At 44.6% G+C, this 16,457-nt stretch overlaps 2 protein-coding genes across 7 annotated transcripts in view; both read left to right on the forward strand.

The window, feature by feature from the left end:
- The window catches only part of CANX (calnexin), a 36,150-nt gene extending 25,561 nt beyond the window's left edge, over positions 1-10,589 (forward strand). For all 3 annotated transcript variants that reach the window (XM_045069352.1, XM_045069351.1, XM_045069350.1), the window contains 7 exons: positions 1,572-1,685; positions 1,982-2,138; positions 4,344-4,559; positions 5,232-5,351; positions 6,240-6,366; positions 6,541-6,620; positions 8,691-10,589. In XM_045069352.1, the coding sequence (XP_044925287.1) occupies positions 1,572-1,685; positions 1,982-2,138; positions 4,344-4,559; positions 5,232-5,351; positions 6,240-6,366; positions 6,541-6,620; positions 8,691-8,744 (868 nt within the window). In that variant the 3' untranslated portion in view covers positions 8,745-10,589. The remainder of the gene's footprint in view (positions 1-1,571; positions 1,686-1,981; positions 2,139-4,343; positions 4,560-5,231; positions 5,352-6,239; positions 6,367-6,540; positions 6,621-8,690) is intronic.
- A 1,968-nt stretch (positions 10,590-12,557) lies between these two features.
- Positions 12,558-16,457, forward strand: part of MAML1 (mastermind like transcriptional coactivator 1) — a 47,057-nt gene continuing 43,157 nt past the window's right edge. For 2 of the 4 annotated variants that reach the window (XR_006603400.1, XM_045069253.1), the window contains exon 1: positions 12,558-13,500. Coding sequence is in view for 3 of the 4 variants with exons in the window: in XM_045069253.1 (XP_044925188.1) it covers positions 13,153-13,500 (348 nt within the window). In the remaining variant the exon portion in view is untranslated. The remainder of the gene's footprint in view (positions 13,501-16,457) is intronic. The other 2 variants (XM_045069252.1, XM_004759084.3) reach the window with 2 other exon arrangements.

Consider the following 16,457-nt stretch of genomic DNA (forward strand, 5'->3'; position numbering starts at 1 on the left):
ATATGGGCTCTGTTTCATAATGCTTGCATAAAACTTTGAAATTAGCTACTTCTTGATGAACTTTTCTTTTAAGAGTAAATGTTTGAGGGGCACCTGGGTGGCTCAGTGGGTTAAAGCCTCTGCCTTCGGTTCAGGTCATGATCCCAGGGTCCTGGGATGGAGCCCCACATCAGGCTCTTTGCTCGGCAGGGAGCCTGCTTCCCTCTCTCTCTCTCTGCCTGTCTCTCTGCCTACTTGTGATCTCTGTCTGTCAAATAAATAAATAAAATCTTTAAAAAAAAAAAAAGTAAATGAGTTATTGTTCACATACTAAAATCCACCTGTTTCTGTCTCCCTGGGTTAACCTGTTCTGGACATAACTACTAACCTATTAGATTAACCTATTCTGGACATCCATGTACTGTAATATATGACCTTTTGTATCTAGCTTCTGTGCTTGGCATAATGACTTTAGGGTTCATCCATGTTGAAGTGTGTGTCGATACTTCATTCCTTTTTCTGAGTTAGTAACACTCCGTCATGTAGATACCACCACACTTTATCCAGGCCCCAGTTGACTGACGTTTAGGTGGTTTTTTTAGCAATGGTTATGAATCATGCTGCTATGAACAGTCATTACAGGTGTTTGGGTGGTTCCACGTTTTCATTGTCTTAGAGTGGAATTGCTGCCGTTTTCCTTTCCCGCCAGTGACATTACAAGATCTCCACATCCTCACCAGCACTTGTTTTTAGCAGTCATTCTTATAGCCATCTTATAGTCCTTCTTATAGCCATCCTAGTGGGTGTGAAGTGATATTTTATTGTGGGTTTTTTTTTTTTAAGATTTTATTTATTTATTTGACAGACAGAGATTACAAGTAGGCAGAGAGGCAGTCAGAGAGAGGAGGAAGCAGGCTCCCTGCCGAGCAGAGAGCCCGATGTGGGGCTCGATCCCAGGACCTTGGGATCATGACCTGAGCTGAAAGCAGAGGCTTTAACCCACTGAGCCACCCAGGCGCCCCTTTATTGTGGTTTTGATTTGCATTTTCCCAATGGCTAACGATGTTAAACGTCGTTTCATGTGCTTATTGGCCCTTTGTGTATCTTTGGAGAAATGTCTTTTCACATCCTTTGCCAGTGTTTAAGTTGGGTTGTCTTTTTTATGGAATTGTAAGAGCTCTCTATCTATTCTGAATACTAGACCACTGTCAGATGAATGAATTACTCCCTTCTGTTTTCCAGAAGGAGTTATTTTATTTTTTTTTTAAAGATTTTATTTATTTATTTGATAGAGAGAAATCACAAGTAGATGGAGAGGCAGACAGAGAGAGAGAGGGGAAGCAGGCTCCCTGCTGAGCAGAGAGCCCGATGCGGGACTCGACCCCAGGACCCTGAGATCATGACCTGAGCCGAAGGCAGCGGCTTAACCCACTGAGCCACCAGGTGCCCCAGAAGGAGTTATTTTAAATCTTGAGAGTAAGCACGACCAAAATATTTCCAGATTGCCCCTGTTTCAGAGTTATAATGTGGGATCACACTGTGACTCTTTGGCCAGTGTTGTGTCCTGACTGGCTTTTTCTGTTGTGTGTAAGGGATGAAGATGCACCTGCTAAAATTCCAGATGAGGACGCTTCAAAGCCTGAAGGCTGGTTAGACGATGAGCCCGAATATGTACCTGATCCAGACGCAGAGAAGCCAGAGGACTGGTAAGACCTTCGGTGAACTTCTTAAATTGCCTGCTCTTTTATTGACATAAAAGTTACTGATTAAAGATAGCCAGGTGTCCAATTTAAGTGTAGGGCTCAACAGATTTAATTATGTGGTGGTTTTGAAGGCATCTATCCCGAAAAACCCTTGTTACTGGAAATGCAGGTACAAAATGATACTCTGGTGACACAGTGTGACCCTAGAAGCATTACTGCAGGACTTCAGGGGAGTCTTGGCGCGGCCGTCCTAGTCCTGCATCACAGAATCTGTTTGTAATTGGTTTCTACCTCCACAGGGATGAAGACATGGATGGAGAATGGGAGGCTCCTCAGATTGCCAACCCCAAGTGTGAGTCGGCCCCTGGGTGTGGTGTCTGGCAGCGACCTATGATTGACAACCCTAATTATAAGGGCAAATGGAAGCCTCCCATGATTGACAATCCTAACTACCAGGTGTGTGCCGCCTCATGGTTGAGTTGCCTCATTAATCTGTTTGTTTGGAGAGAAGTTTTGTCTATAGGGAGGCGGCCGTGGTTGATCACTGTATTCAAACAATTGAATTAAAGACAAACTTCAGGGGCGCCTGGGTGGCTCAGTCAGTTGAGAGTCCGACTCTTGATTTGGGCTTAGGTCTCAAGAGTCAGGGTGGTGCATGAGGCTCCCCGCCCAGCTTAAAAAAAAAAAGGCAAAAAACCCCAAACTTCGGAATTGAGAGAGAGCTTATATGTTAAGCGTTGGAAAAAATAAACCTAGGGACTGGAAAGAGGTTTCATGATTGCTTTGTAGCTTGTGTTTAAAATCAGAAAAGAAAAACAGAAACTTGTGATTTAGGCAGCCTGCTGTCGTGTGGTAGGGGCGTCACAGCCACTGGATCCAAACTGGCGATTGGTGGGATGGCGATCAGTGGCATAGACCGTGGAGATGGGAGGGGGCTCCCTGACTGCGAATCCGCTCAGTGCTTCGCTTCGGTATCTCAGCTGTGAAAAGACTGAGAGGTGCAAACAAAATGCTAGGCATACAGATGGTGACCACTGAGACCCTGGTCTCCTTAGTTTCTGTCTTAGATGACTTGTCATCGTTAATTTTGACTTTTTCCCCCATTATTATATCCTATTTTTCACAAAATATTTATTTCGGAGAGGGAGGAGCAGGCGAGCAAGCATGCAGTGGGAGGGGTAGGAGAGGGAGAGAGATGTTAAGCCAACTGTACTCTGAGCATGAAGCCTGACATCAGGCTCAATCTCAAGACCCCAAGATCACAACCTGAGCCCAAATCAAGAGTCAGGTGTTCAGCCGACTGAACCACCCAGGCATCCCTGTCCTCCATTATAATGTAAGGTATGAGTGTATGTCTCTGTGCCTATACTGTGTGTATACATTTCTGTTTGTAAGTGTATTTTTAGTTGTGCAGTCAAGCAATAAAATAAATTAAAATAGCCCTTTAAGTAAAATGTCCCTTTAGAAATACAAATCAAAACAGATGCTGGTGAGGATGTGAAGAAAGGGGAACCTTCCTATACTGTTGGTGGGAATGCAGGCTGGTACAGCCACTCTCTAAAACAGTATGGAGGTTCCTCAAAAAGTTGAAAATAGAGCTACCCTATGACCTAGCAATCGCACTACTGGGTATTTACCCTAAAGATACAAATGTGGGGATCCGAAGGGGCACGTGCACCCGAACGTTTATAGCAGCAATGCCCACAATAGCCAAACTATGGAAAGAACCTAGATGTCCATCAACAGATGAATGGATAAACATGTGGCACACACACACACACACACACTATAAAGCCATTAAAAGAAATGAAATCTTGCCATTTGCAATGGTGTAGATGGAACTAGAGGGTATTATGCTAAGGTGAAATAGGTCAATCAGAGAAAGACAATTATATGATCTCTGATACGAAGAATTTGAGAGGCAGGGCAGGGGGTTGTGAGGGGGTAGGGAGGGAAAAAATGAAACAAGATGGGGTCAGGAGAGAGACTAACCATAAGAGACTCTTAATCTCAGGAAACAGACTGAGGGTTGCTGGAGGGGAAGGGGGTGGTAAGGATAGACATTGGGGAGGGTATGTGCTCTATGGTGAGTGATGTGAAATATGTGTGCCTGATGATTCACAGACCTGTACCCCTGGGGCAAATAATACATAATATGTTAATTTTTTAAAAAGTGGGGGGGGGAACCCAGCCCTTTAGCTCTTCTGTGGATGGTCATTTGGGTGGATTGCTTTCCACCCATGTTTGCTCTCAGAGTCTTTGCTGCAGTGTTCAACCCTGCACATGTCTGGGTATGTGTGGTAACTATTCTTCTAGCTAGTTATCAAGAAGTACACTTGCTGGTTGAAGGTCACATACATTGCAGATCACCACTGAGCAAGCCTGTGCTTGTTCAAGGCTGTTCGTTGATAAGAGTTCGTTGGAATATGCCAGGCAGAGCAGGTGTTGGTTTGGGTCAAGGTCGGGGCTGAGGTTAGAAATTGAAAGTAGTTGGGAGTCCAGACATCTTCATCGTTTATTCCCTGGTACTCAGTTACATTTTGCAAAGTCAGCACTTACCTTCGTTGATCATGCAGAATTCATCTTAATTCTTATTTAGGTTCACCACACATTTGTGTTGTTCATTATCTGAAATGTTTTAAAAACTACTTTTTTCTCCAGGGAATCTGGAAGCCCCGGAAAATTCCAAATCCGGATTTCTTTGAAGATCTGGAACCTTTCAAAATGACTCCTTTTAGTGCTATTGGTTTGGAACTGTGGTCCATGACCTCAGACATTTTTTTTGACAACTTCATTGTTTGTGGGGATCGAAGAGTAGTTGATGATTGGGCCAACGATGGATGGGGTCTGAAGAAAGCTGCTGACGGTGCTGCCGAGGTTTGTTCTCACTTGCTTCTCATGCATTTATATCTGTTATTGCTGGTGACAAATCTTTTCTTTTATGGCAGCCTATCTTATAAGATTTGTCTTTTCCCCTATTTGAGAATATTGGCATAAAATATGTGACCAGATGCTTGGGTGTTTGGACATGATTTCATTAGTCTAATGTAATGGCTTTTTAGATTCCCTATTTGTGTTATGGGTAGGGTGTGTTTTGTTTTGTTTTTAATTAATGTGATAAAACATGATTTAAGAAATTAGCCATTTAGGGTATTTTAATGCATTCTTAAATGTTGAATCTTGATTTACCAGTACACATAATTTTCCCCCAGTTTGGCCACATGACCAAGCTGTGAGTGGGAGAGCCAGAGATTTCTGAGATCAAGAAATTCTTCATTCACTGGCCCTGAGGTTAAGGGGGCCCCTAGCAGATGATTAAGAAACCTGCATTCACATCTCTGAAAGGGAAATCACCTTAATGATAAGAGTAGGGGAGGAAATGGAGGCTTTTCTCTTACTTCCTTTTCAGGTTGTATGATTATCTTGGCTTGAACTCTTTGACAGAGGAGGAGCCTGAGTAGTGATGTGCAGAAATTAAAAGTGAAACAGTGCAGCCTATATTTGGTGTCAAAACCAAGGACCTGAAATCTGTTCTGTCCTGTTTTTCAGCCAGGTGTAGTGGGGCAGATGATTGAGGCCGCAGAGGAACGCCCATGGCTCTGGGTGGTCTACATTTTGACTGTAGCTCTCCCCGTGTTTCTTGTTATCCTCTTCTGCTGCTCTGGAAAGGTATGAGCTTTTCTGTTAGTCACTTTTAAAAAAGAACTCTTTTTATATTAGTATAAGATCTATTGCCTGAGGTTTTCTCAGTAATGACTGGGCCACATCTGAAACCTTATTCACTGCTCTCACTGGGCATTTATGGTGCCCAGATGGGAGCAGGCTTTACAGGCCTTCAGTTTCTACTGGTGTTTTAGCCTGGTGTATTACTCTTCCCTACTATTTGGCAGAAGTTTTCTAGAAAACAAAAATAAAAAACCCAACAACTTAGATATAAAACCAGCCATCTGGGCCCAAACCTGCTTTTCCTCCTTGGTGTAGTTGTTTGTATCCATATGCTTCATAATTCAGTCTTTGATTTTTTTTCATTATCCATTCTTCCCTCATTATCCCTACCCTTCCCCCCAAAAAACACGTGGGGATAATCCAGCCTTATTTTAAAGTTTTTCTTGTTTAGTCTTTGTTATATGCAATCCAGAAACCAGGAGAGAATATTCTGTTTAGGCACTCTACTTCTATTAAATGAGGATTGTGTTTCACCTTGCATTTGATATGTTTTGTAACCTGATCCCCAAAGTTCCTTTTTCAGCCTTCTCCCCCACCACGCTTCTGTCTGTGTGTCTGTGCCTCAGTCATCTTGAGTGTTTAGATCTGCATGATCCTGCCTCACCCCTTTATTCTTACTCTTCCTTCTGCCTTTGACCCACACACACACTCACTGAAGAGAAAGCTCACAGGGTGGGAATACTTTATACTTTTATTTATCTTAGTACTTTTATTTATCTATGCCAGTATAGGGCCTCATGCAGAACTTCGCTCTTAGGCATTCAGTAATTACATGATAATGTAGTACATAAAAACCTGAACAAAACTGTTGCACTTTGGGGACTATTTCAGAAACAGTCCAGTCCTGTGGAGTATAAGAAGACTGATGCTCCTCAACCAGATGTGAAGGAGGAAGAAGAAGAAAAGGAAGAGGAAAAGGACAAGGGAGATGAGGAGGAGGAGGGCGAAGAAAAGCTTGGTAAGTAGAGCCCAGAATATCTGCTTTAAGCAAGACCCTAAGGTGTTTCAAACTCAGAAACGAGTGACGAAAAAGATTGCCCTAGACTCCAGAAGTGTGTTCTAAGGCTGCTAGTCTAGTCAAAAACAAGTACAAGGTTTTGCTCATCTTGTTGTTTTTTGGTCTCTGTCTCAGAAGAGAAGCAGAAAAGTGATGCTGAAGAAGACGGAGGCACTGCCAGTCAGGAGGAGGATGACAGGAAACCTAAAGTAGAGGTAACAGCAGGGGGGGAGTACATTTTCTAGCCCAAGCAGCTCAGGGAAGGTGCATTTAAGTAGGAGCTTATTTTCAGAGGATAATTTTCATGGGCTGTGGCAGTAAGAAAAAAATTCATGAGGATTAATTTTTTAAAAGTAGAATTCTTAGCAACATAGGGAAGCATTTCCTTGGATCATTTTATTTTATTTTTTAAGATTTTATTTATTTATTTGACAGGCAGAGATTACAAGTAGGCAGAGAGGCAGGCAGAGAGAGAGAGGAGGAAGCAGGCTCCCCACTGAGCAGAGAGCCCGACATGGGGCTTGATCCCAGGACCCTGGGATCACGACCTGAGCTGAAGGCAGAGGCTCTAACCCACTGAGCCACCCAGGCACCCCTCCTTGGATCATTTTAAACTACATCTGAATCTCAGAAGTATTTTTCTCTGCTGTAATGGATTTTCTGGAGTAAGCAGAAGGTTTCAGGGGAAAACCAATAACGTGTTTGCGAAGATGGTAACTTCAGATTCAGGTTATTATCCAACACTGTCTCCTTTCTCTCTCCTCTCTCTGCCCTGAAAAAGTATTTCCTTCCCTGGTGGTCTAGTGGTTAGGAGGGGGAAAAAAGTATTTCTTGAACAAGGATTTTATTGTATTCTAAAATTTTTGTCCCTGTTGTTCATGGATTTGTTCATTCAGCAAGTATTTATAGAGTGCCCGTTATGGGCCTCACATTGTCCATGAACAAAGACAAAGATACCCTTCCTTTGGGGAGTCTAAATTCCAGTGGGAGGAAACTGACAATAAGCAGTAGGCATTATAATGAAGTAAATATGTTAGGAAGTGATAGGCTGTGAAAAATAAAAGTAGAACAGGAAAAGGTATTGGAAGTACTGGAGGTGGGGTGGGGTGCAGTGTTAGAAATGGTAGGCCTTGTTGAAGAGGTGACCCTGGGGCCGACTTAAAAGAGATAAAGGACTTTGCTGTAGAGATGTCCATGGGAAGAAATATTCCTACAGAGACAACAGCCAGCCCAGAGGCCTGAAGTAGTAGTCTAGAAGACCATGTGGGTCAGTAGAGTCGGGGGTGGGGAAGGCTCCAGATTAGGTGGGGCATCCCAGGTGGTGGTGTGGGCTTGGCTTCTGCTTGTGAAATGGGCAGCCATTGCAGGCTTTGGGGCACAGGAGTGACAGGATCTGATTACGCGGGCTGCTGTGTTTTCTACAGACCGGGGAGAATCAGTGAGACCAGTTGGGAGGCTGCTGTGATAATGCAGGCAAGATAATGGTGGCTATGAGCAGGGGTAGAGGAGAGTGTGAGAACTCACTGGGCTTCTGGGTACAGATTTTGGGTGGACTGAATAGTAGGATGTATGAGGGAAAGAATAATCTACATCTTTCTTGGGGCCCTTTTGCAAGCACTGCTCTGTTTCAGTCTGCTCCTTCCTCGAAAATCCTACCGTTTCCATACCAGCTTCTCCAACTGCCCCTCCAACGATAAAGGTCAATGCTGTTGATACCTTCTGTGGCTATATTCTTCTCAATTACAATGTAGACTTTGAACTAGATGTACTTCTTTCAGGTAGGGACCAGTCTCACACATGTATTTTATATTCCCCAATCTTCCTCACAAAATAGAAGTTGCTCTGTAGAGTACAAGGAACCCTGGGCTTACAGTCTTGAGTGCTGTGTGGGGGCTGCGGGGACAGTCCTCCATCCCCTGAGATCCTAGCTTTCTCAGCCTCAGAATGGGGCTAATGTGCCCACAGGCCAGTAGGTTATTCAGGATTGAGCAAGATCACGTGGGAAAGCAGGGCATCTGGTCCCTTTTAAAGAAAATTTTGATGGGTTAGATTGAGGAAAGTGGATGTTTACAGAAAACAGTACAGACAAAATTAGAGCATGCAGAACCCTGCTGCCTTTGAGAACACCATTGTTTCTGGTACATTTTCTTCTAATCGTTTTTCTTCTTTTGTTTTTGCTGCAGATGGGTTACCCTCAGCCTGGCTGATCTTGAAAGCTTGGTGAAGTTTTCACTTATTTAAAGCATTGCTAATTATAGTGAATTTCTTATTTTTTCAACCAACAGGAGGATGAAATTTTGAACAGATCACCAAGAAACAGAAAGCCACGAAGAGAGTGAAACAGTCTTAAGAACTTGATCTGTGATTTCCTCTCCCTCCCCTTTCCCTGCAAGCGTGGTCCTAGGCGAGGGCCTGGCACACCTTAGGTTGAAACTCAGAAAACCTCCAGACGTCACCATCGACAGGCTCCAGTCGAACACTAGCCCGTGTAATTGTAAACATCTAAGCAGTCAGTAATTGCAGTTGTGACATAAAGGACCCTGTGTCTGTAGAAAGAAAGCATATAACATTAATGGTTGTGAAATGTAACATGAAGCAACTAACTTGTATTTTGTTTTCGTTTTTGTTTTTAAACATCTTTGTTTTTTAAAATAGAGTGATAGAACTTTGCCAGTCTTTAAAATCTTGGCTTAATTTAATATATTAATCTGTCCGGGCAGAAATAACACCAACCTTTAGAAATGCTAGGGGGATGAATTGCAGTTTTTAGAACGAAATTTGTTTTTTAAGTTTGGTATTACAAAACATTCAAGTGTTCTCTGTCCCTTAAAATTGATAATCATGTTGAAAGTGCAGTCGTTTGTGGTTATAATCTTGTTTTGCTTGCTTCCATCGCCCAGTTCCTCCTAAGGAAACTGAGGAGATGGACTGGATGGAAGCCCAAATTTATGTAAAGGTTCTGTTTCAGTTGTATTAAAAATAGACATACAGAAAGAAGAAATTTTTCCTCTTGATGTTGGTTAGACCATACAGTGCGTGTGTTCTGTTGCCCTTGGAACAGCTCGGTTCCCAGACAGCTTTGTAGTCAGTGGAGGAAGTGGCATAAGGTGGCACGCGGGCAGTCATGCTTCCCAAACTGGGGGAGTCTGGGCGCCAGCCATCCGGAGCAGGGGGCTGTTTAAGGAATGCTCCCAGGGCATGGGGGCTCCCAAGTAGATGCAGATGTTTTCATCACTTCCACTGTGTTGACACTGTTTCCTTCCCTGTTGCCCCAGATCCCCAGCTTTTTCCTCTGCTATGCATTTTCTTCACAGCGCAGCTTGCAGTCTGTCGCTGAAAATGATTATACGCTCCGCATAGTGTTAAGCTTTATTGTGATTAAGTGTTTCTTCTTCCTTTTTTAAGCAGACCCACACCTTTCCAGGGTCAAAGTACAGGATAGAATACTGTCTTTCATCTTTATCCATTTCTTTTTACTCTGTGTAAAGACTTGAGAAGTCTAAGCCAGAGGTGAGCCAATTCAGAATTGACTGTAATTGAACACAGGCTAAAAGTATTTATGGGAGGAGTGACATACAGCATGAATTATCTGATTTTTTTTTTTTTTAAGCTGCTAACTTTTTAAGTCTTCATTTGCAGTTCATGTAACATTTGTGTCTTAAATTACATGATAAAGCAGTCCTGTTGAAAAAAAAAATTTTTGTTTGGGTATGTGACTTGTAGAATTCTTTAAAAAGTGATCTTAGATTTGTTTATTTCATGTGGAATGCAGATGGGTGCTATCAGAGCCTCTCCCCCATCACTCTAGTGTAATATCATTATTACACCACACTGAAATGTATTCAGAATTGTTTTAGCTTTATTCTTTCTTCAGAGGTGTTTCAAATGTACCGATGACACTGTTTCTTGCACTGAATATATAAACACTCCAAAGTGTTTATATTGGGGAGATTTGGGGAGGAAGTATATTCGTAAAAGATGAAGGCTGTATCTGTTTATTTTGTTTATCTTCAATTTTTTACTGGTTCACTGAAATTCTTAGGAGGGTGGGATGAATTTTTCTTGCTGTTCCGTGCTTTATCCTTTTCATCTGTTGTTATGTGGTCACAGTGACCTTAGCTATGTAGCAGACTTTCCCAAATGTATTGAGTGCAAATAAACAGTTACTTAGCAAGACCTGAAAATATGTCTGCAGGTTTCTCCTTGAAGCAAATGTGTGGGATTATTGCATTTCCAGAAACCTGCCTTCCTATCTCACCTAACAGTTTCTTCCAGCTGATCTGTGGAATGACAAGTACAAGCTAGAAGATTCATTTGCTTTTCTGGGGTTATTTAGTAGCAAAGTTTGTTTAAAAAAAAAAAAGGAAGAAAGAAAGAAAAAAAATATTTTCTTGGTTTTCTCTTGTTGAAGGTGCACCCTTCTGATTAAATGTCTGACACATTAATGAATGACCAGCAGTATTTAGCTCTTAAAATGCACTTAAATTAATAGTTTTCTGTGCTGGCTGTCTTGTCACAGTGTTGTAAAATCCCACTCCATCAGATGTGTTCCTCAATTTCTCTTATCCACAAAATACTCTCCATTTTTCTCAAATTGTCACGTCACTAAATGGTATTACATTAAAGCCCTGTGTTAAGTGTCTGCTTTTGACTGAACTTCTTCATAGTAACTTCCAAGTCAAGTGTTAGACTGCAGAAAATGTGGATAGTTGAGTAATTACTTCATGTCACCGTGTGGATTTGATCCAGTCAATTCAGTGTAGATTGGGCATTCTTTCTCTGCTGGATTGCTGGTCAGCATTTCCTGTTGTAGAGTAAGGATAGCAGCTCAGAAATGGAGGGAGCAGTAACTTGTAGATAATTTTTTTTTTAAGATTTTACTTATTTATTTGACAGACCACAAGCAGCAGGTGGGGTGGGAGAGGGAGAAGCAGGGTCTCTGCTGAGCAAGGAGGCAGACACTGGGCTTGATACCAGGACCCTGGGATCATGACCTGAGCTGAAGGCGGAGCTATAACTGACTGAGCCAGGCAAGCACCCCCCCTTTTTTTTCTTTAGATTTTTATGATAACATTCTTTGATGTATGGGGAGCCATTGAACTTTTAATTTTTATTAGAGAATGTCTGTTCAGAATCAGACTTACCTTTCACGTACTATTTCAAGGATGTTTTTGAAGTTAGGTCAAAACTTCTTAAATATGTGCTAAGGCTTTTGGATTCCTCGCTGGAAGGGAAGTATACATAGTGTAGTACTCTTAGTGACTATTCTCTCCCCTATTAGAAAGTAGTTTAATTCTAATGTAAAGTATATGTTTGAAGACTGGAGGGAAAAAACCCAGAACCATTTATGTGGGCTTCATGAGCTCTGGACACTTTTGACTTGAGCCTCTTGTATTTATTTTTTTACAGCATTGGTATAAAAACATACTACGTGAGTAAGAACTTTTTTTTCCCTTCTGATTTTAAAATAAAATATTTTTGTGGGCCCTAGCAAAAAGTTACTGTAACAAATGTTTGAACTGGTGGTGGTCCTGGCACCTCCTATTTAACTTTTTAGCAGTTAGGTTGCCCATGACTATCCCCTACCTCTTGGGCCTACGTAGGCTTAGTTACCTAGTTTTAGTACTGAGTCATTGCTCCTGTTCCCCACCCCCACCCACCCCCGGTCTCCCACCCCTTATGCCTACTGGTTATAATACTAAACGTAATTGTCTCTGGTTGGATTTTGTTGAGTGACTCAATCTTACCTAAGCCACCATCCTTTAATGGCCCGCCAGGCTCCTTGTTTTTTGGCTGAAGCTTCAGCCTTTACAGTTCTAGTCCCCAGTAATGGAGCCAGAATCCTCTTAACATCTGCTGCGGCTTTTTTTTTTTTTTAAGTTTTTTAAGTAGTACTTTTGAAACTTGCTCAAACTTTTATATCAAGTGGAAACTGACAGTGATTCAGAATGGTGCAAGAGGAAGCTGCTTCCAGCTCACTCGTGGACAATTCCGACCAATGATGAGGCTGGACGTAAGGAATGCGGTGGAAAAACAGCTGACATTGAAAAAGCGTGGCTACTTTTGAGTTGATGGAAACAACTCAAAAAGGCTGCAGGGGAAGAAACTGGTGAAGCGCTGTAGTGCCAGGCGGGCGCGTCTGGGTCAGGCAGTTAATGATACGCTGCACCGGATGGCCCCTTTCCTCCGCGGGCCCGGAAAGGCCTGCCGGAGAAGGGTGGCGTTTAGGACCGGCTCCCGTCAGTCACACTTGGCCGTAAGCCCGGCACTCAAGCTAGCCCAGGGGCTTCCCTCCGCCCCTCACTTGAGAGTTCCTTTTAAACTCGGCTCGGGAGCCCCAACGCGCTTCTTGCGTGCTCGCTCCCACCCCTCGGGCGGCCCGCTCTGCCTGCTCTGATTGGCCGCCGTGCCTGCTCATCAGCCGTGACGCCGGGGTCGCCCGCCGGGGTCCCGCCCTCTTCCGAGAGCCCTGAAAACAATTTTAAGATGGCGGCGACGGCGGCGCGGAAAACAATGGGGTCGGGGCGGCGGGGACAGGCCGAAGCCTGAGGTGAGCAGCGAGCGCCGGCCCGGGTTGGGCCGAGCGGGGCCTGAGGAAGACCCGCCGCCGCGCGCGAGCCCGCTCCGCAGCCCGCGGGGCCATGGCGCGGCCGTGAGGCGGCCGGGCCGCCGGCGGGAAGCGGAGCCCGCAGTGCCAGTCGGCCCCGAGAGGCCCGCCCCGGGCCCGGCCCGTGCAGCCCGCGGCCCATGGTGCTGCCCACCTGCCCCATGGCGGAGTTCGCGCTGCCGCGGCACAGCGCGGTCATGGAGCGCCTCCGCCGGCGCATCGAGCTGTGCCGGCGCCACCACAGCACCTGCGAGGCCCGCTACGAGGCCGTGTCGCCCGAGCGCCTGGAGCTCGAGCGCCAGCACACCTTCGCCCTGCACCAGCGCTGCATCCAGGCCAAAGCCAAGCGCGCCGGCAAGCACCGGCAGCCGCCCGCCTCGGCCGCTGCCCCGGCCCCGGCGCCCGCCGCCGCCCCGGCGTCTGCCGCGCCGGCCTCGGCTCCGCGACTCGACGCCGCCGACGGCCCAGAGCACGGCCGACCCGTCGCGGTGAGTAGGGCGTGGGGAGCACTCTCTGTCCCCTGTCCTAGGGGAGACGCTGCCCCTGACGCCGCCCGGCCGCCTTGTAGCTTCCCCGGTGCCGGCAGCTCCTCGGGTCTGGCTCGGGGGAGGCTGACACGGCAGGGACGGAGCGGTTGTCATCTGCGGGAAACAGCACTGTGGCATTTACTTTGGGAGAACATGACCGTAAGGACCTGACTTAATTAAGGCCCCGGCTTGGGAGGCTGGGAATGGTGGCTGAAAGGTTATTCTTCCGGGCTTGATTCCGAATGTTTGGTAACTTTTTGGGGGGAGCAGGCTGGCACAGAGTTGCTTCTGATAGTGGCCTCATTTATCCTGCGAATATTTATAAGGTCCCTGCTCTTTGAAGAGCCAGGGCTTGCATATGGAAATAAGCCGATCCGCGGTTGTCCAAATTAAAAGGTTCTGAACGGAAAAATCCAAAAATCTTGGGAGATCACCGCAAAAGGCATAATACCGCTCACCGAGTTGCGAAGAAAGTATTGCTTGTTTGTTGAGGCAGCCCCGAAATGTGTGAACTTGTAATTCCAGTAATATTGTCGACAGCTCCCGTTTTAATGGATAAACCTCTTAAAAATCTCCGATGATGTCAGAGAATTTGTTGGTTAGAGGTTCACATCCGTGAAACTGATTTATAAAAGGAAGATTATTTATTTATTTATTTATTTGGTGGTGGTTTTTCCTGGTGATTTAAAGTTTAAAACAAGTGTTACCGGTCTAGTTTGTTCTGTGTGTTTTTTAAATTTGTGCCTTTATTACCTCTCACTAGGCTATTGCTGTGCTGGTCCCTTACTAGTCTTTGGTTCTTCTTCCTCTCTAAATGCTCTGCCCCCACGGGTCCTATGTTCTGGTGAGTTCTTTTCCTCATTGTTTCCTACACTGGGCTGCTGGACATTTTCATTGCTTATCCTATCGACTAGTTCAGGCTTCTGAACCTCACTTTTTCCATCTGTAAACTGTGGATGTCGTTTAGCTTCTTATCCTCCAGGGTTCTTACAAGACTCCAATGCGTGCGGGTGTGAAAATATTTCCTATTTCTTAAACAGAGAGGCTGCTGCCTGCAGGGCCTTTCTCCCCTTTCAGAATCCTGCCCTCATCCTTTGGCTCATCTTCTTCTTCTTTAAAGCTAGTTTCTGACCACCCTAGCCTACCGTCGGAGTCTTCTTTGTGAGAACATTCGGAAAAGGTATGGCAGATAGTGGTACTGCTTTAGGTCCTGTCTTGCCAAGTCGACTGTAAGCCCTGGGAGGCAGGAAGGAGTTTGGTTCAGTCCTGTGCACATCTTAGGCCTTCCTCACATGCTGAGTGATTGATACTCAACTTTGTAGTACTTTACTCAGTCATCTATCCTTCTACACGCTAACCCTGAAAAGTAAAATGGCTTAATTTCATGAGCCACCTTTACTTACAACTCTTGTTTTAAGGAAAGCCTGTAAGAGTAGTGGATGGTCATTCCAATTTAAGTAAACAACGAAAGCTCATAAAAATCCTAGTTTTATACTCAAACAGTTGTCTTGAACACTGTAGAAGGTGTATGAGTGCTGATTCAATTTGTTTAAAGAGAGTAAGAGCTTAGACTCTCTATGTTATTTTTAGTGCTGATTTACTGGAAAGAAATGAGGCACGCTGTTTGAAGAGAAATGAATTCTGAGTGTGTTAGAACTTGAATATGGCTTGACATTCATTCCTTCGGGCATTAGAGCCTAAGCAGGTGGACCATGTTAATGTTGATGTCTTATCACATTAAACTTTGACCCAAGGATTTCATGAGTTTAAACTTCAGAGTGGAACTGCTCTTCCGCCTCCCTCTTAGAGAGCGGGACCCTTTTCACTTCAGTCTACAACTGATTCTAGCTGAGCTCTTTGGCCTTGGAATGGGGTCGTAGTAACAGAGTAGGTCCTTGTCACTAAGAAAACAGTGATGTTTTCCATTTTAATGGTTTACTGAGTTCTGAGAGGAGAGCGTCCTTCCCCAGATAGGACTTTGGTTTGGAGAGAGAGCACAGCTTTCCACAGAGAAGTGGAGTGGAGAAGGTGCCTCTTAGTCATTGTTATTTTGGACAGTTCTATATGTGTACTTGATCTGATTAATATCCCTTACATAGGGAATATTATTAGTTCTCCCCCACCCCCAGTTGTACTATACTGGTAGGCAGCTGTTTCATCAGCAACCGTTTGTAAAACTGAAAAGGGATCAGATTTATAGAGTTCATCCTTCAGGTTTTTTCCTTTCTTAGGATGTCCCACCACCAGCAGTCTTAACCTTATTCTGCTTATTCTGTTAAAGATGGAACAGAAACGGTGCCTCAGACTTTTTTCTATTCTAGTTGTCAAGAAATGACCTTACTGGGGTTTCTTTATACTGTATGTGTATTAAAGACCAGATTAGTTTTTCTTTTTAAAATTTATTTATTAAGAGAGAGAGAGAGCAGAGGGAGGGGCAGAGGAAGAGAGAGAGTCCCAAGGAGACTCTGTGCCAACTGCATAGCCCAGTGCAGGGTTTGATCCCAGGACCCTGAGGTCATGACCTGAGCTGAAATCAAGAGTCAGATGCTCAACCGACTGAGCCACCCAGGTGCCCCCAGTATTGCTTTCTAACAACAGTTAAGACTGACTTCTTTTGGAATACCTGGGTGGCTCATTCGGTTAAGCATCTGCCTTCTGCTTAGGTCATAATCCCCAGGTCCTGGAATCAAGTGCGGTGTCGGGCTCCTGGCTTAGTGAGGAGCCTGTTTCTCCCTCTGCCTGCCACTCTCCCTGCTTGTGCACTCTCTCACTGACAAATAAAATCTTTTTTTTTAAAATATTTTATTTATTTATTTGACAGACAGAGATCACAAGTAGGCAGAGAGGCAGGTCCCCTTGCCAAGCAGAGAGCCCGATGCGGGGGGGGGGGGGGCTCGATCCCAGGACCCTGGGACCAC

The sequence above is a fragment of the Mustela putorius genome, unplaced genomic scaffold (assembly GCF_011764305.1).
Source record: "Mustela putorius furo isolate JIRA1106 unplaced genomic scaffold, ASM1176430v1.1 tig00003923_pilon_pilon_pilon, whole genome shotgun sequence".
Lineage (NCBI taxonomy): Eukaryota > Metazoa > Chordata > Mammalia > Carnivora > Mustelidae > Mustela > Mustela putorius.